Consider the following 18,640-nt stretch of genomic DNA (forward strand, 5'->3'; position numbering starts at 1 on the left):
GGCGCTGACGTCACGGCGCTGCCCGGAACTCAGCCGGGTTTCCCGCACGGCCCTTCCCGGCAGTCGCCGCCCCTCCCGCCGCACCGCCCCCTCCCCAGCACCGCCCCGCGGAGGGAGGCGGCGCCATCCGGGAACAGCCGGCACGGGGCGGCCCCTCCCGCGCCAGCCGTGACGAGCGCGCGGCCGCCGCGCTGATTGGCCGCCGGGGACCGTGCCTCGCGGGCGCAGCGGGAGTTCCGCGCTGCCATTGGCCGATCGGGGTGTGACGTCAGCGGGAGGCGGGGCCGAGGCTGCAGCGCTCTCCCCGCTCGGGCAGGGTCCGGACGCGATCGCCGCCGGTACCGGGAGTCACCGCCCCGCCCCGCCCGGGACCGCCGGTGAGCGCGGAGGGGAGGAAGGGCGGGGAGCAGGCCCGGGGGGCTGGGCCGGCGCCGTGGGGGTCCGGTGGGCACTGGGGAGCCGGTGTCAGGGCGCGGGGCGGGGTACCGGGGCCCGGTGTGCCGGTGTCACCCCGGAGCTGGGCTGGGCGCTGCGGCGGGGTCGGGGCTGAGCCATGGGGTGGGGGGCAGGGCCGTACCGTGCCCAGTCCAACCCCGGGCCCTTCCGCCACCGCCCCCTTACCCCTCCCCCCATCCGCGGGTGCTGCCCCGGGGGTCTTTCCCGGAAGCCCCCCCCGCCGGGTCCGGGCTGTCCTCGCCGCGGATACCGGGGGAAGTTCGCCTCTGTCGGGAGGTCCCACGCCGGGGCCCAGCAGCAGGTGAGGGCAGCACCCCGCGTCGTAATTAGCGAGGTGTTAATTAAGCGAGTCGTCTGGTTTTACAGCAATGAGATTTCCGTGCTTCCCGGCAGACGCCTGGGGCAGCTCCCGGTGGGGCTCGGTGCGGCACCGGGGTCTCCGTTCCCCAGGCACCGGCACGGAGCCACCTCTGTGGGTGACACCCCCAACCCCGGGGGTCTCAGAGCCTCCGGGGGCTTCTCCGGTGGGGGCAGCAGCGTCGGGATCGGCCGGGCCGGTTCTTCTGGTACCAGGCGGTGCCTCTTGGGGTCCGTGCTCTTTGTGGGGTTCAGCTGCAGGACCTGGGCCACAAGTTGGGGGTTTGGGACAGATGTCGGTGCTGCCAATCCCAGTGGGGGGATTTTCATGCTGATGGAATGACCCACTCGTGACTGGGAGCCCAGAAGAGGGTCCTGCACCGGGGCAGAGCGGGCTTGGAGCCCCGGTGGGTGCTTCTGGAGGAGCTGATCCCATTTCTGCCACTGTCACTGCCCAGCGTGGCCTCTCCTGCTGTTCCTGGGGGATCTGTGGGAGCTGCTGGGGCAGCAGACAGTGCAGTGCTGAGCACCCCCTGCCCCAAGGGTCCTGGAGGTCCTGCAGCAGGAGGTGGGTGCTGGGATGGACCCCGGTGACCCCCGTGAGGAGCAGCATCGGGCAGCTCCTGCTGTGCCTGGAGGGGGCCCAGAGCCCCCCCTGCCCTGCGCTTTCTTCCTCTTCTGTCACCAATCCTCTCTGCTCCGTTTTTCCACCTCCAGGGCTGGCTTTGAAAACACTCGTGGGGAGCAGAGCCAAGTTCTCCTCAGAGCCTTTTTACAACTCTTGTGTTTGCCCGGAGCAATTAGCTGCTTTGTTGGAGAAGAACAATTTTTCATCAGCTTGTTGCTGGCTGCGTGGAAGGTGGGGGGGTAGCGAGGTGCTGAGGCTCCTGCCAGGGCTGTTGATGGCATCTGTCCCGGGGCTGTGACCTCCCACTGGTGACAGCTGTTGACGTGAGGTGGTGGGGAGCAGGTTCCTCCTGCTGGTGGCACTGCTGGGGACAGGGGTGCCACAGTCCTTCCCTTCCTCTGGTGACTGTCCCAGTAGCTTTGCCCCCAGCAGCTGGTGCTGTGGGTGCTGTTCTCATGGGGCAGCTGCAGGATGGTGTCCAGGGCAGCAGCACTGCCTGGAATGAGGCTGCAGATCTCTGCTGAGCTGCCAGCAGCACCGTGAAGCCTGGGGCTGGCCCTGCCCTTGCTGGAGAGCTAAAGAAAGGTGAACTTTAGCTCTCGAGCTACTTTTAGCAGCTTTCCTCGGAGCTCTGCACGCTGTGTTTACCCCTGGCCTTGCCTCATGTCCTGCTCGGCCCTGGTGGCCTGGGCTGCTCCCTGGCCCCGTTCCAGGAGGAGAGGCAAACCACAGGGATCGGAAGGGTTCAACCCTCAGACCTTTACACCCAGTCAGAGGAGGCTCCTTGCTGACAGGGCCTGCTGGGGAGGGGCTTCTGTGGGGGGTTTGGGACTCACGAGGTCAGAGCTTCCTAATGCTGGTGACAGTGGCAGTAAGGAGTGTCCCCCCAGGACAGCTGCTGCTTCAGGCTGCCTGGATGTGGGTGCTGGGAGGAGCTGGAGGTTCAGGGCTGTGCCCAGGGTTCCAATGTCTTCTCTCAGCCCTTCGGGAGGGCCAGGAGGCTTTGGGCAGCTTCCTGATGGCTTCCAGCTTCCCCGCTGGCCCGTGGTGTCCGTCCCTGCAAGCTGCTGCCCTGCTCCCCGTGTTGCCTGAGCTCTGCAGTGACTGCCCAGGCTCCCTTGGCTGCTCTCCTGGCCAGGGGACACCTGTGTTGGCACAGGGAGAGCAGTTGTGGTTCTGCTCTGCACGAGTTCTGTTTTTTATGGATGGGTCTGGCGGTGCTGGGGCCCCAGGAGGTGCCGGTTTCCTGTGGTCACGGAGCATGCGCTGCAGAGAGGAGAGCCATGGCCTCCTGCTGCTGTTGTTGTGGGCTCCTGCACGGGCCAGCATCTCCTCCTCCTCCTCCTCCCTCTCACCCGCCAGCATCTCCTCCTCCTCCTCTACTCTCACCCCACTGAAGTTGGTTCCTATGGTGGTTGTTTGGGGTTGATGTCCTGTGGACATTTCTCCTGTCTTTGGGACTGTTCGATGCTGTGAATCTCTACAAACACTTTTAAGTCCACATCAGGTGCCAGTGGCCATCTTATCCCCATGTCTCAGTTCACAACAGGACATTCCCCTCTTCTTGCAAAAAGCATCCAGAGAAACAGGGAGTGTCACGAGCAGAAAGTGTCAGATTGGCCCCACACAGGAGGTGCCGAAAGCCTCGGGTGGCAGCAGCCGGACCCATGGGCCCCTCCTGGAGGAGCTGCTGATGGTCCCCGGCTCTCTGAGCAGGGCAGCCCCTCCGTGATGAGGGGGACTTGGGGCACAGGAGCTGGGGGGGAGGCCGTGTTGTCATCGCTGGTGTGTCACTGCCTGCAGTGACCTTTGGAAAAGCAAACGAGGTCCTGCAGGGCAGTGACTTCCCGCTGGCACCGAGCTCCGCGCCTTCGCTTCCCGTGGGCAGCTTGGTGTCCCCTCGGTGGCCTTGCTTTGATTTCCATTGATAGACAAAGTCTCATTAACTCGAAAATTGCTCCTTCCTTGTTTCTGTTGCTTCCTGGCAGTCTCCGCCTTCTGCACTTTACTGTAATCTCCGCAGCTCCTTCCCTGCCTCCAGGAGCAGGGCAGGCACGGGCTCTCAGGCACTGGGAAGACACTGGCACCAGATTAAAGCCTTGTGCCTGTCACTGGTGACCTACGTGGTGACCTACATGCCTAAAGCCTCTCTTTGCCCCCGTGGCAAGAAGGTAGGAAGGTTTGGTAGGAAGGTTTGGGCTCTAGGAGAAAGCTTTGGTGAAGACAGGTTCTTGGGAAGCTCAGTGCTCACTGGGCTGAACCCAAGCCCAGACCTGTGTTCCCAGGGAGCTCCTGCTCAGCCCGCTGTGGGTCTGAGGGGTTTGGTGGCATTAGGAGCTGCCTGCAGTCACTGGTAACCCTGCTCTGCCCCTGGGAGTAGTGCTGAGGCTCCCGACCTGCCTGGGGCTGTGTCTGGACAAGCTGCTGGGGCTGTGCCCAGCCCTGTGGGTGAGGGGCTTGTGGGCAAGGAGAGGGCTCAGCTCAGCAGCCAGGACCTGCTGTTGCATTCCTCTAACCTGCTGCAAATGGCCACTGGCTGCCAGTGCCAGCTCTCCCTTCTGGTCTTGGATGTTTCAGAATAATTTCACAACACTCAGTGAAAAGAGAATGAGTCAGGATCCAGGCTGGATTCAGCTTGTGTCTGAAGTGAGACCTCTCTGCTGCTGCTGCAGGGAATACCCCTGGGCAGGGGCTGAAAGCCACCTCTGTGCTTGTGTGATTTTTGGGTTGATTTTTGGGATGGAGCAGTGCTGCAGCACTGGCTCTTTGGCACTCTGCCAGCTCTGCCACTTGTCCTGTCCTGCCTGTCCCCTCCTGCTTGGCCTCACCCCGTGCTGCTGCGGGCGCTGGAGCTGAGCCCCGAGGTGGGATGTCAGTGGGTGTGAGGTGGCTTTTCCCCTCTCAGACAGGCTGCTCCCCTCCTCCTCTTCCTCTCCTCTTCCTCCCCCTCCCCAGCTCCTCTGTGCTGTTACCCCCGCACTGGTGGTTTCGGTCTGTGGTTCCACCTTCCCCTGACCTGCCCTGGGTGACAGCAGCACCGTCTGCCCTGGCAGCCACAGCCCAGCCTGGAGGCACAAACCAGAGCTCCCCGGGGGTGTCTGGGTCCTGGAGGCTCCTGCTCTGAGCAGCACCCTGCTCATCCCAGCAGGTCCCTGGAGCCGGCCAGGATGGCTCAGTGGAATCAGCTGCAGCAGCTCGACACGCGGTACCTGGAGCAGCTCCACCAGCTCTACAGCGACAGCTTCCCCATGGAGCTCCGGCAGTTCCTGGCCCCCTGGATTGAGAGCCAGGACTGGTGAGTCTGCAAAATGCTGTCCTGGGGGCTTTGCTGGGGACTGGCATGGAGCAGCTCAGGCTGCAGGTTGAGGAGGTTCTGGGGTGTTCAGTCACAGCAGGGGTTGTGCTCTTGGCGCTGCCTGGATGTCTCCCCATGGCAACACCAAGACCCCTGCCCCCTCTCCTCCCCCAGGGCCTACGCTGCCAGCAAGGAGTCCCACGCCACGCTGGTGTTCCACAACCTGCTGGGGGAGATTGACCAGCAGTACAGCCGCTTCCTGCAGGAGTCCAATGTCCTCTACCAGCACAACCTGCGCCGCATCAAGCAGTTCCTGCAGGTGATTTGGGGGGGTAGTTTCTGGTTTGGTGCGGGGGTAGCCAGGGCTTCCCTGGCACAGCTCAGGACCTGCAGCCCTGAGGGATGTGGAGACCTCAGGAGCTGCTTTGTGCCTGCTGAGCCTGTGGTTTGGGGCCTCTTACAGAGCAGATACTTGGAGAAGCCGATGGAGATCGCCCGCATCGTGGCTCGCTGCCTCTGGGAAGAGTCCCGGCTCCTCCAGACAGCTGCAACTGCTGCCCAGGTCAGAGGCTCTCAGGGGTCTTGGGGTGGCTGCTGGCTCTGTGTGTCCATCTGTCCTCTTGTCCCTTGTCCCTTTCAGCCACAGAGCTGATGCTGCAAGCGAGCAGCTTTTCCTGCAGGATATCCTCAGGCTGGGACAGGAATGTCCCGGGGTGGTGGCCCTGTTCTAATGTCCCCCTTGTCCCCTCTGCAGCAAGGGGGACAGGCAACACATCCGACAGCAGCCGTAGTGACAGAAAAGCAGCAGATGCTGGAGCAGCATCTGCAGGACGTGAGGAAGAGGGTGCAGGTATGTGTGCTGCCCAGGCGCCTACTCCTTGCTCCATAGCTGTGATTTGGTGCTTTGAATAGATCCACATTTCTTGCCTTGCAGGATCTGGAGCAGAAGATGAAAGTGGTGGAGAATCTCCAGGATGATTTTGATTTTAACTACAAGACTTTGAAAAGCCAAGGAGGTAATGGAAGCTCATTAGCAGCTGGCAAACCAAAGTGTGCTCCTGCAAGGGAACTTGCTGGCGGGCATGTTCCAGCCTTTCTGTGCCTCCTCTCCCAGCAAGAAGGGTGGCTGAGGCTGAGGGCATTTGCATGGCAATTGAAGAAACCTTGTCTTTGGTTTCTGCTGATGCCTCCAGGGGAGCTGAGCCAGAGCTCTGCCAGAGCTGTGGAGCTGCTGGTGTAGGAAAGCCAGCACGGTGTGGTGGGAGATGGCTGCTTCCTAGGGTGCCTCCTCCTCCACTGTGGGAGTCTGGGTGTGCTTGGGAGGACAGGAGCAGTCCCTGAGCGTGGCTGAGAGGTTTCTCACCTTTCTGTGCAGACATGCAAGATCTGAATGGAAACAATCAGTCTGTGACCCGACAGAAAATGCAGCAGCTGGAACAGATGCTCACGGCGTTGGACCAAATGCGCAGGGTACGAGGTCCCCTGGGAGCAGAGGTGCCCTTCTTCTGGGTACAAGTTTGGAGATTCTGCACCTGAGATCAGTGCTGGAAAGAGCCCAGGGTGACTCCTTGTCTGTGCCTGTGGAACTCCCAGGTTGTGGAGGGAGTCGGAGGGTGTTGGAGGTTTCTTCTTTCTCTTTTGACAGGGCATTGTGAGTGAGTTGGCTGGGCTGCTGTCAGCCATGGAGTATGTGCAGAAAATGCTGGCAGATGAGGAGCTGGCAGACTGGAAGAGACGGCAGCAGATTGCCTGCATTGGAGGCCCACCAAATATCTGCTTAGACCGTCTGGAGAACTGGTAGGAGCTGGCTGGGGGTTGCATCAGTCCCTAGAAGGGTGGAATTCAAACACCTGCAATGGAAATGAGCTCTTTGCCTCTGGAGACACTCTTGTAAAATGGCTTCTGATGCCTCCAAGTGTAAATGTAATCCACTGGTCTGTCTGATCCTCAGTGGTGGGCACTAGTGCTGGGATGGTGTGACCCAGGCCCCTGGGATTTTAAGGCTGCTGTGAGAATGTCCTGTTCCTGCTGTGTCTCTGTGGAATTTGGGTGTGTGCAGGTTTTTTCTGTAATGTGTGCATAGGTAAACGCACTGGGCAGGAGACAGATGTGTTCTGTTCCTTGGTGGTGTGTTATGGAGAGAAGAACATCCTGTTGCACCAGTGAGGAAGAGGAGCTCTGCAGCTGGAGCTCACACTGGTTCTTCTGCTCCCCTAGGATCACCTCCCTTGCAGAATCACAGCTACAGACCCGGCAGCAGATCAAGAAGTTGGAAGAACTGCAGCAGAAAGTGTCCTACAAGGGTGACCCGATTGTCCAGCACCGGCCCATGCTGGAGGAGCGGATTGTAGAGCTGTTCAGGAACCTGATGAAGAGGTGCTGAGGGCTGAGAGGGGGCTGCAGGTTGACTCAGGACCCAGCAGTGGGTGGAGGGGTGGGCAGGGACCGTGCTGGGGCGGGGCTGAGGTTTGACTGCAGTTCCTTTGCCGTCCCCTGCAGCGCCTTCGTGGTGGAGCGGCAGCCCTGCATGCCCATGCACCCCGACCGGCCCCTGGTCATCAAAACTGGTGTGCAGTTCACCACCAAAGTCAGGTGGGTGCTCCCGGGCCCTGGCACCCCCAGGGGAAGGGGAGGGAAAGGAACTGTGAGGAGCAAAGCAAAGGATCTCTGTCTGAGAGAGATGCTGGTGCGGGTGCAGCTTCCCCTGGGATCGCTGGTACTGGGAGGGGATGAATCCCAGGGGCTGCTGTGCCCCATCTGACTCACTGCAGGAGCAGCTTTGCTGTGTTCCTTGATGCAGCCAGGTTCTGGTAAATCCCAATGCAGGGGAGAGCAGCAGGAAGCTTGGCACGTCCTGGTCCTGCCCAGCTGCTGCTCAGCTGTCTGATGCTCATGGTGTTGAGGCTCTCACTCTGTCTCTGCTGACCCTCTGCAGGTTGTTGGTCAAGTTTCCGGAGCTGAACTATCAGCTGAAAATCAAAGTCTGTATTGACAAGTGAGTTGTGTGCTCTGCTCACCCTGAGGGAGTGGTGCTGGGTCTGAAGGCTTCATTCCCATGGCAGGGAAAGCCTGGGGGGCTCGTGGGATTCACTGTGATAGTGCCAGCCCCAGGCATCAGCTTGTCTGTGCCAGGGTGGAGGCAGTGGCCCTGACCTGGTGTCTGTCTCCCCTTTCCCAGGGACTCCGGGGATGTTGCAGCACTGCGGGGGTAAGTGCAAGGTTTTGTTTTGTTCTGTTCTTTTTCCTTGCCTATTCTTTTAATCCTGGCAAACTCCCTACCCTTCTTTTGTTCTGAAAAGGCCATGTCAGCCCCACACTCTCTCTTTCCTCTTTCAAGATCCCGGAAATTTAACATCCTGGGGACAAACACCAAAGTCATGAACATGGAGGAGTCCAACAATGGAAGCCTCTCGGCAGAGTTCAAGCACCTGGTGGGTACCAGGAGCCCTCAGGCTCCTGTGGAGGCCTCGTACCCTCGTGGTGTTGCCCTCAGCTCCTTCCTTCTCTCTGCAGACCCTGCGGGAGCAGCGCTGCGGCAACGGGGGCAGAGCCAACTGTGATGTGAGTCTGGGGTCCTGGTGGGGAGCTGAGCTGTGAGGGGAGCCCTGCCCCAAGAGAGGGGGTGTCTGCAGGGTCACCCAGCACACTGGCTGTGTGTCAGACCAAAGGCAGGGGTCTCCTGTGTGCTCAACGTGTCCTCTTCCACCTTAGGCCTCACTGATAGTCACTGAGGAGCTGCACCTCATCACCTTCGAGACAGAGGTGTATCACCAGGGGCTGAAGATTGACCTGGAGGTGAGCTGTGGGTTCCTGCCTCTCGCTGCCATGGGCCTGGGTGCAGAGGAGCCCTGGGAGATGTCCCAGCCTGTGCTCACATCTTGGTTTTGCAGACCCACTCCCTGCCTGTGGTGGTCATCTCCAACATCTGCCAGATGCCCAATGCCTGGGCGTCCATCCTGTGGTACAACATGCTGACCAACAACCCCAAGGTAGGGCCTGGCCCTGAGGGGACAGCTGGCAGAGCTGCAGTGCAGGCTTTGGGACCAGCGTGTCCCTGCCAGCGGGGAGGGGGAAGCTGTGGCCTGGGAGCAGGCTGGAGCAGGACCTGGTTCTGCTTCTGTCCCAAGTCTTGCTCAGAGCTGTGTTTTCACTTGTGCAGAACGTGAACTTCTTCACCAAGCCCCCCATTGGGACCTGGGACCAGGTGGCAGAGGTGCTGAGCTGGCAGTTCTCCTCCACCACCAAGCGTGGCCTCAGCATTGAGCAGCTGACAACGTTGGCAGAAAAACTTCTAGGTAACCCAGTGTGGGTGTCCTGCCTGTCCCTCAGGTTGCTCCCAGGACATGGTGTCTTGGGAAGAACAGCTCCAGCTAAATGTTGATGCTCCTGTTCTCTGCCAGGGCCAGGGGTGAATTACTCCGGCTGTCAGATCACCTGGGCCAAGTTCTGCAAGGTACCAACCTCCTTCTTCCCCAAGTGCCTTCCCTTGGCTCTTTTCTTCCTCCCATCCACACTGACAGCCTCTCTGCTTTCTTCCTCAGGAGAACATGGCTGGAAAAGGCTTCTCTTTCTGGGTCTGGCTGGACAACATCATTGACCTGGTGAAGAAGTACATCCTGGCGCTGTGGAATGAAGGGTGAGCCTTGGCCAGCATCAGTCTGGAGACCCTTGGTTGGGCTGGGCCTGGGGAGGGGTCCCACAAGTCCTGTCCTGGGGTGCTTTTTATGTCCAGGCTGGTTCAGAGTGAAAACCCACCTGGGAATCCTTAAAACATTGGTGTGTCTGCTGGTGGCCAAGCCCTGCTGCTGCCTGGTGCTGTGCAGAGCTGGTTGGGTTCACATCCTGGAGTAGCTGCTCCTGTATCCTGACCCCCCCTTGCTCTCCTTGCTTCCTGGTGCCCAGGTACATCATGGGGTTCATCAGCAAGGAACGGGAGAGAGCCATCCTGAGCACCAAGCCTCCAGGCACCTTTCTGCTGCGCTTCAGTGAGAGCAGCAAGGAGGGTGGCATCACCTTTACCTGGGTGGAGAAGGACATCAGTGGTACGTTGCCCTCCCTGGGTGTGGTGCCTTGCTCAGCAATGTTCCTGGCTCCCAAGGGGGCTTGGACCATTCCTGTCAGTGTCCCCTGATTTTGTCCTTGTCCTGACCAGCCCTCTCCCTGGGTTAAGGCTTTGGGGCTGGTGCCCTTTGCTGGTCTCTGCCTCCTGGGTGCCCCTGCCCATCTCCTGCCCCTGTGGTGCAGTTTTCTGTGGCTCTGAAATACCCATCCTGCCCCGTGCTGGGTGCTGAGCATGTCCTCAGGCTGGTCTTGTCCCTGCTGCTCAGGGTGGGGGGTGCTGAGGAGGGTTCTGCCTTTGCCTGCAGGACACGGGTGTCTCACCCTGTCTCAAAAATCTCCGTGTACAGGGAAGACCCAGATCCAGTCTGTGGAGCCTTACACCAAGCAGCAGCTCAACAACATGTCATTCGCTGAGATCATCATGGGCTACAAAATCATGGATGCCACCAACATCCTGGTGTCCCCCCTGGTGTACCTGTACCCAGACATCCCCAAGGAGGAGGCTTTTGGGAAGTACTGCCGCTCCGAGAGCCAGGAGCACTCAGAAGCTACTGACTCAGGTAGTTGTTGGCTTTCTGTGTTCCACCACAGCTCCTGTGTCACTACTGCTGGCAGAGCTGTCTGTCACCAGCCAGGCTTCTGTCCCCAGAGGACATAGCTGCAGCGTGAGGCTGGGGGGGGGTCCCCAGGGGCTGGTTCCCCCCTGGTGACAAGGCTGCTCCCTCTCCTGCAGGTGCTGCTCCGTATCTGAAGACCAAGTTCATCTGTGTCACCCCGTGAGTGTTCCTGGGGGGTGTCTGTGGGCACGGGGGGGTTTGTGTGCTCAGCTTCTCATGGGGGTTTCCTCCCACCACTGCCGTGGGCTCTGTGGGTGCCGGGGGGGCCGTGGGGGCTGTGCCAGCCTCTGCCTCCCTGCCCTTACCGCAGGGCTCTTCTCCCCCTCCTGGGGCCCCTTTCTTCTGGAGAGCTCTGGGGATGGCTGAGCTGTGCCCTGGGGCCCGCTGGGGGAGAGAGGGTGTTGGAGAACTCTGGCCAGGCCCTGACCAGAGGTTTCTGTGCTTCCCCCTCTCACACAGCACATCCTTCAGCAACACCATCGACCTGCCCATGTCCCCACGCACCCTGGACTCGCTCATGCAGTTTGGCAACAACAGTGAAGGAGCAGAGGCCAATGCGGGAGGGCAGTTTGGTGAGTCTGGGGGTCCTGGTGCCCCAAGGGGACCCGGCTGTAGCCCCACACCGTGACCTCTGGCTGTGTCTCCCCACAGAGTCACTGACCTTCGACATGGAGCTGACGCCGGAATGTGCCTCGTCACCCATGTGAGGTGTCCCACTGGCGCTCGTGGGGCCTCTGGGACTCGGGCTTCCCACCCCAGGGAGTGCCCTGCTCTGGCCCTGCTCCCTTATGGATGCTCTGGGCATTCCCTCGGGGGGGTTTGGGGGCCAGGGTCCTTGCCACCCATTCCTCATTTTACCCCAAATGAACACCCCCCTCTCCAGGGTGGTGCCCCGTTCGTCTGGGACGGAGGATGAACCTTTTTTCTATTTCCTTCCCTAACAGTTTTTTTATTATTGTTTTGCTCATTCAAGTGCCTATTAGCCTCCGATTGCAGCCTCAGTTTTTAAAACGCTTAAAACTGCAGCCCCAGCCATGCTGCCTGCTGCTGAAAGCTGCTTTCCTGACTACCTAAGTCAAAAAAAACCCCTGGGGAAATCCAACAGCCCAGGTTTGCCTCTGTGTGCCCAAGAGGGGATGGATCTGTCCTGGCCTCTGCATGGCTTCCCTGTTGTGGGGTCTGCCTTTCTGCTACCCTGGCAGCTCCCCAGAGGGGTCTCCCCTCTGCACCCTTGGTCCCAGTTTGGCCAGGAGGTTGGGAACAGGGAGTTTTGGGGCTGCATCTGCTTGCCACTAGCTTCCTGCTGCAGGCACCAAGATCCAGCTGGCTCCATGGGGACAACTGTGTACCCTGTGGTGCAAAGGCTGCACGGGGCAGTGTCTGCCCCAGCATTTACATCTTGGGTCTGTTTTGGGACCTGGGGGTAACCACAGAGGCTGCCCTGGCTGTGGCTCACCCTGTGGCCAGGCTGGTGGCAGTGGCACAGCCACGGGGTGCCCACTGAGATTGGTTGGGCCCCGTGGGAGCTGGATCCAATGTGACCTCCAGTGGGGGAGCTGGCCTGGCCCTTCTCTGGTATGGCTTGTGATGTCCCAGGCAGTGGATTTGCAGCTTCTCGGGGGCTTCACATGGTGTTTTTGTTGGAGGTTGGCTGTCGCTGTTAAGGTAGGAGGTGGCAAGAGTTGAAGGGAGCAGGATGTATGCAAGGGGAGGGACCCATCTCCACCCACTCGATGGAGACGTGGGTGTTGCAAAGGGCAGAGCTCCTGGCTGGGGGGTTGAGCTCTGCTGTCCACTGGTTGTGGTTCTGTGTTCACCAAAATGGGGTGAGCCCTCCTGCCTTTTGCCAGGCAGTGAGCATGCAGACACCCATGAGCATCTGGAAGGCCATGGTGGTAACGGGGCTGTGGGTGCCTGTGGTGGGGTGACACGAGGGAGCTGTCTTGCTGAACACTAGGCCCCTGCTTTCCAGGACTCTGGGGTGTCTTGATTTGGCCCCGGGTAGAGAGAAAGTCCCAATCATCCCTATCAGTGATGCTGCTGTGGAGCAGGGTGGACTCACCACGGGGCTGTTTCCCCAGTGAAGTCCGTGGGGTCTCCCCTTGGCACCCCAATTGTGTGCTGCACTGTCAGTCTGCACCCCAGCCTGTGGGTGTGGGATGGGGTCCCCAGGGGAAGGTAGGGAGGGCTGGGGGTGTCCTGGCCAGTCCTCTGTGGTGTGTGTAGGCAGGGGGAGGTGGCTGTGGCCACCTCTGGGGACAGGAACATCTTTTGGTCTTGAGAGGTGCTCAGAGGGGACAAGGGCCCTGCCCCTCTCTCACCCCATTCTCGTGCATCTCTGCCTCCAGCCACAGTCACTGCCGTCCCGGGCAACATTCAATACTGTAAAAAATTTTATTTTTTTGTATATTTTATTGTTGTATCTACAGGCTTTAACTTTCTCCAAAATAAAGGCTCCAAAGCGACGTGCTCTGGGCTGAGCTCAGCTCCCTGCCTGCAGCTCCCACCTCACCCCCTCCAGGAACGGGGCCCCCCCACCGGGTGGGTGTGGGATGGGGCTGGGGGGACAGTGGGGAGGGGGGGATCATGGCCCCACTTCTGCAGCTCCTGATCTCCTCTGCCTGCATCAAGGAAACTCCGGTACCGGCGTGGGAGGACGGGGCTGCCCCTGCCCGGGGTTCAGCGGGCTGGGGGGGGGAGGTGACTCCCCCTTGACCCTGCCCTCGGGCCGTGTCCCTGGGCTGCATCTTGGGGCTGTCCTGCCCTCTCCTGGGGACACGGTGGAGCTGGCACCCAACGCTGATGGGGACAGACACCGCCCCAGCCCATGGCTCTGGGGCTTGGGGCTGCTGCCCCCCCGACTCGGTGCTGCCCCGGGGGGCTGTGTATGCGTGGGCACAGCTGCTGTGTTCAGCGTCCCCCCCCCCCCCACGGAGCAGTGAGATTGCTGCAGGGTTTGGGCTCTGATGAGGCCAAGAAGGAGAGATTATTGCTCTGTCAGGATTAGCAGGGGGATTTTTCATGCAGGTCATGCTCAATAAATCCCCCCCAACCCCTACAGAACTGGCTGTGCTGGGCTGGTTCCAGCTGCTGGAGCCTCTTCCTCGGGTTTGTGTTAGACCCTGAGGCCATGGTGTGTTCCTGCTCTAGGAATCAGCCCCACCAACACCCCTACTCCACCATCAAACCCAAACAGTGCTCTGCGGGGCACCAACAACCTGAGGTGCTGTGTGGGATCCTGCACCCACCCCCAGCAGTGCAGCCCACCTGGGAAAGGGGCTCAATCCAGCCCCAGGGATCCCCCCTCTTCTCCTTTCCTGGCTGTTCCCAACACCCCTCTGCCAGCTGCAGGATGGGCTGGAAAACCCCACAACAAGGAATTTTCCTACCGATATGCAAACCCTGGGGTTGCCACAACCGTTTGCTGTCAGGAACGCAGCGTCCCATCCCGTGCTCCTGCTGCAGATAAGTGGTTTCTTTATCTCCCTGCACCCACACGCCCTGCTCCATCCCTGCCTGAGCCTGTCCCGCGTTCAGCCTGGGGGGCTGGTCCTGGAGTAACGGGGTTAATTGGCTGCTGATCTGATCTCAGGGGTTGCTGCTGTGAACGCTTCACTTGGCGGCTCTTGGCAAGTGCTGTGGTTTGATTTGCAGCAGAATATGCCTGGGGAAGTGCCTTGGGCTGGGCAGGGCTTGCCAGACCCTGCGGCACTGGGGGGGGGGTAGCCAGCGTGAGGGGGAACCCCCCTGTTCCCATTCCTGCTGCCCAGGCCATCCCTGGGGGGGGGCTGCAGTTTCTGTGGGGCTGGGCTCCCTTCTCTGTTTTCTCCCCGTGCCAGGTGCTGCAGTGGGACTTTAGTGGGAAGAATAAAGCCATTTGTGGCTCCAAAATGAGGTCACGGGGGTGGCTTTGCCCCTTCCCAAGTGCCACATCCCCCCCCCCCTCCCATCCCAGCAGTGGGGAGGGGAATGGGGACGGTGTCTGAGCCAAACGTGCAAACGGATTAGGGGTTTCCAAATGCAGATAAGCTGCTCGGGACACAGACGCTTTTGTGATGAGGTTGAGGTGGCCCCGTGGGGACGAGCAGACATCTGCCAGCATGGCCCCATGCTGCAGGGAGCTCAGAGCAAGGCAAATGTTGGTACAGCAGAGCTGGTGGCTCTTTCTGGTCCCTGTCTGCAGCCGGATGAGCCCTGGGGACCTGTCAGCCCCAGGTGAGTCTACCCTGTGCAATACTGACAGTTCCTTGGGGATAAACCCACAGACAGGGATTAGAGAGGCTGTGGCACAGCTGGGATTACAGCCCAGTCCCTGGGGCCAAGCGATTGACCTGGTGATGCTGCAAGGGAGGTGGGAGGCAGAACCCCCACACAGCTCAGCCACCTCCTGCTTGGGGACCTGCTGGAGGCTCCTCCATCCCCCCCACTGCACCCCTGTGGAGCTCAGGCTGGCTGGAGCAATGAGATGCTGCACTCTACCTGATGCTTTGCCAGGGGGGATGAGCACTGCAGTCTCCTCATCCACCCTTCTGTCCAGTTTTGTGCTCCTGCTGAGGTGGAACCCAGTCTGAGGGGTGGGATGCTCCAAACGCCCATCAGGGCCTTGTCACACCCTCCTTGAGGGCAGCTTTGAGCTGACCTGCAGAGCAGGAGCCATCACTGCCCCAGCCAAACCCCATCCCTGCCTCGCAAGGCTCATAAAACAAGTCAAATATTGCATCACTCTCAAACTTTAATACACAGCAGAGCTGAGCCAAGCAAGGTCTCGGTGCCGGCGCCCACTGCCAGGTGAGGCAGAGGTCAAGCCCAGAGCTCCAGCACACCCAAGGGCCACCACCTCCCAGCCCTGCTGGAGGGATGCAACCTGCCCGCTTCCCTGCATCCAAATCCCACCCTGACTCAGGGCACAGAGTTCAGCTGTGCCAGAGCCACTGGGCAGGGCAAAGGGCCCTGAGCTGGACCCTTTGTCCTGCCTGTTCCTGTGCACTAACACTGCTGGGGGGGCAGAGCATTTCTCACTTTTGGGTTCCTGATTTTGTTTCCCTTGTGCTTCCTCTTCAGCTGTGGTTCCCATTCCTGCTGCCTGCCCTGGCCCCGTGGGGTTGCTGTGGCAACTTGGGTCTGCCAAGGGGAGAGATCCGGGAGGCCCAGGGATGTGTGGGGATGGGTGGCTGCACCAGTGTGGGGTGGGGGTCCCCATGCCCACTTGTGCCCTCAGTGGCTGAGCTGTGGGTGCTGTCTGGGCCCCCCCTGGTTGGATGGGGGGCTCCGGTTCCCCTCACAGGCCCGTGCTGGCTGTTACTGCCCTGGGTTTTTCAGAAGGCAGAAACCTGGATGCTTTTTCCAAGCTGGATGAATGATGTGAAGGAACAAAGAGCCTTTGCCCAGGCAGTAACACTTGTTGGCTGCTGGGACGGAGCCTTTGCTGGGGTTGTTCCCAGGCATATCCTAGTGGCTGGAAGCAGAGGTTTCCTGTGGAAATTCCCCCTTGGACAAAATGCCATTTCCCAGTTTTTTGCTGCAGCAGATCCTCCCCTCCTGCTGGCATGAGGCACCGCAGGGCTGAGCCTGTGCTGCTGCTGCTGAGCTTCCACCAGTGATGAGCTCCTAACGTGCCCGTTTTCCCTGCCCATCAGCTCTGATCCTGCACTGGCCGAGGGTCACCAGGCCCCTGCCAACCCCATCCCTGCTCCCCACCAGCAGCTCCCTCCCTCCCAGGGAGTCAGAGCCCCCCAGGGCCCACTCGGGCGGCCTCTCCCATGGGACCTCCATCCCTCGGCTGCAGCAGAAACATCCCGGCCGGCTCCAGCCCCCTCCTCTGCGTCATACCAGGGTCCCAAGGGACGGCAGGGCCACCGAGGCACTTTGGCAGCACTGGGGGCGACCCTCTCTCCTTGGAGGAGGATTTATGGCAATGTCAGGGAAATCGGGACGTGCTGTGCCCGAGCACGGGACAGTCCCTTCCTCTGGGGCAAGGGCAGAGTCGTGGCTGTCCTGGGAAGCGAGACGGCAAGGACACAGCCTCGGCTCTTTGCTGCTGCCCGGGGGGCTCCTGCCCACCCCATGCTGTGAGCAAGCGCTGCTGGGGCCAGGAGCCGGGGATGTGCTGCCTGGAGACCCTGGAGGGGCCCCAGGGCTGCAGAAACTGCTGCGATGAGACGGCTGCAGCCCGCCCAAGCCGCGTATCCAAGCCTCTGGCACTGTCCCTGCCCAGGGGCACCCGGAGCAGGAGGGGCTGGAGCTGCCGTGCCAGGGGCTGCCCGAGCTTTGCCATCACTGCCTTTGAAACTGAGTGGGAAAACATGAAGCTGTGACTAATTTGGGGATTCATCTGGTTTTCATTAGCTGGGCTGGATTATCACCATGGGATTTTCTGGTTTTAGCACGGATCTGGGTCCACGTGGGACCAAGAGCAGGAACAGGGTGAGGCTGGAGGATGTGCCAGGAGGGTTCTGGGGAGGGCAAGAGCCAGCAGCCTTGGGACTGCTCCAGAGCCACCTAAATACGTGCTTCCACTCCTGAGAAATAACTAAGACCCTCGAGATGCCACTTAGAAAAGAAGGCTGCTGTGCCTGTGCTCCTCATGCTCCTGCTCCAAATGCAGAGGCAATTTTCTAGGAAATCAATTATGAAGCCCCATTCTCCCTCTTTCCCCTGAATGTGCAGCACCAGTCGGCATCCTGTTGAGCTCATCTGAGATGACAATGTGTTTGGCCACAGCTCAGCCTGGATGCTGTTTTCCTTCCCAGAGGCCTTTTGAGACTTTCTGAGGACCAATCCAAGAGAGGTCCAGATGAGAGGAGGGACTCAGCAGCTCCAGGGGCTTGCAGAAGTTGTGAGTGAGCTCAGGTGCTTTGCTGTACTCCTTCAGCAGGAAAATCCACCTTTCCTGGCCTGGCCAGAGGTACTGGTCTTGACTGGTAGATATCCTGGATGCTGATACTTGGAATTAAACTCCGGTTTGTTTTTATTCTCTTTGCTCTCTTGGCATGGAGCACTCTACTCTTTCTCTTAATTTACTAATTTCTTCCCCCCTTTTTTCCCCAACTTATCAAAAAGAGGAGGGAGAAGGGAGGGAAGGGGGGAGGGAATGGAGCATGTTCTGTGTACAACTTCCATCCCCTTTAAGTGCGTGTGGCCCTGCGGGTCTCTGGCAGATAGGGAGTCCATGTCCCCTGGTCCCTCCAGATCTGGCTGATCCACTGTGCCCATCTGGAGACCCAGCAGCTGCAGATGTTGCGTGTGACCTTGATTTTCTCAGCTGGAGCAGCCGGTGCCTGGATGGATCTCCCAATGGGTTATGTGGGCCGGGGATTGTGAAAGGCATTTGTCTGCGTGATGCAATTCACTGGAGTGTGAGCATCCCCAGCCAAGGCAGGCAGGGCTGTCCTTGTGCCCATTTCCCCATTCCTTTCCTTTGTCTTAGGGGAAAAAGATGACATGGGAGAGTCTGGCCACATGCTGGGCACCTGGCCCAACCCTCTGAGGTCCCAGCTCGCCTCCCCACAAGGTCTGGAACACTGTGAGAGTGCTGGGGACAGCAGCCAGGATGCTGCTGGCAGCAGCTCAGCAGGGATGTGTCAGCCCCGGGTGCGTGAGGTACATCCCGAGCCTATGAGTGCCCATGATGAAGCTTTTGGTGGGAGCTGGAAGCTGCTGGGGCTGGATCCTTTTGCCCCTTGGGCTGTCCTGTTCATTTTTTTCCCCTGGGCACATAGGAAGTGCTGGCAGGGAGGAGGTGTGCCAAAAAGCAGCAGTTTGTGACTGGCACTTGCATGGAAGCAGGTGTTGGTGTGGTGCCTGCCCAGCCCACAGATGTTTATCCTTGGACTTGAGGATCTGGGCTGGGTGAGGAGCTGGAGCTGGAGAAGGGCAGAGCCCCAAAGGCTGGGATACCCCAAGCAGGTTGGGGCTCTGCCAGTCAGACAAGGTCCCTGGGCATCCTGCCATCTCCGTGCCATGGGTCCTGGATTTTGGGGCTTGTGGTGCTGTCCCCGGGGCTCACATCCCTGCCAGCCATCTCCCACAGCTGCAGATCCTGGGAGGAGAGCCAGAGACATCGTTACAACAACAGCAGGTAAAAAAAAATGGACAGGTGAGAACTTGGGGCCCTGTTCATACAGAATCACTGAGTGATTTGCAATTGTTGATAATTGCAATTGTCTGATAATGATCCTGGGAGAGCCCATCTCTCCCAGCTTCCCAGGTGTGGTGCTGGGTGCTCAC

General features: G+C 59.9%; 1 protein-coding gene across 9 annotated transcripts; it reads left to right on the forward strand.

Moving 5' to 3' along the window:
• Positions 1 to 259: 259 nt before the first annotated feature.
• On the forward strand, positions 260 to 12,879 carry STAT3 (signal transducer and activator of transcription 3). Of its 9 annotated transcripts, none has more exons than XM_071728730.1 (24): positions 260 to 377; positions 4,587 to 4,736; positions 4,911 to 5,055; positions 5,200 to 5,298; positions 5,491 to 5,586; positions 5,671 to 5,752; positions 6,112 to 6,206; positions 6,382 to 6,533; positions 6,954 to 7,112; positions 7,236 to 7,328; positions 7,672 to 7,731; positions 7,915 to 7,944; positions 8,074 to 8,167; positions 8,250 to 8,297; positions 8,448 to 8,531; positions 8,627 to 8,725; positions 8,896 to 9,031; positions 9,137 to 9,189; positions 9,278 to 9,372; positions 9,639 to 9,778; positions 10,145 to 10,360; positions 10,531 to 10,573; positions 10,874 to 10,986; positions 11,066 to 12,879. In XM_071728730.1, exons 2-24 carry the CDS (start codon positions 4,609 to 4,611, stop codon positions 11,119 to 11,121), a joined length of 2,316 nt encoding a protein of 771 aa, XP_071584831.1. In that variant the 5' UTR covers positions 260 to 377; positions 4,587 to 4,608; the 3' UTR covers positions 11,122 to 12,879. The 9 variants fall into 9 exon arrangements, with proteins under 9 accessions (XP_071584831.1, XP_071584835.1, XP_071584832.1 ...); XM_071728734.1 differs by having other exon boundaries at positions 10,145 to 10,357; XM_071728731.1 differs by having other exon boundaries at positions 4,590 to 4,736.
• Positions 12,880 to 18,640: the final 5,761 nt, after the last annotated feature.

The sequence above is a fragment of the Heliangelus exortis genome, chromosome 29 (assembly GCF_036169615.1).
Source record: "Heliangelus exortis chromosome 29, bHelExo1.hap1, whole genome shotgun sequence".
In the NCBI taxonomy this organism is placed as follows: Eukaryota; Metazoa; Chordata; class Aves; order Apodiformes; family Trochilidae; genus Heliangelus; species Heliangelus exortis.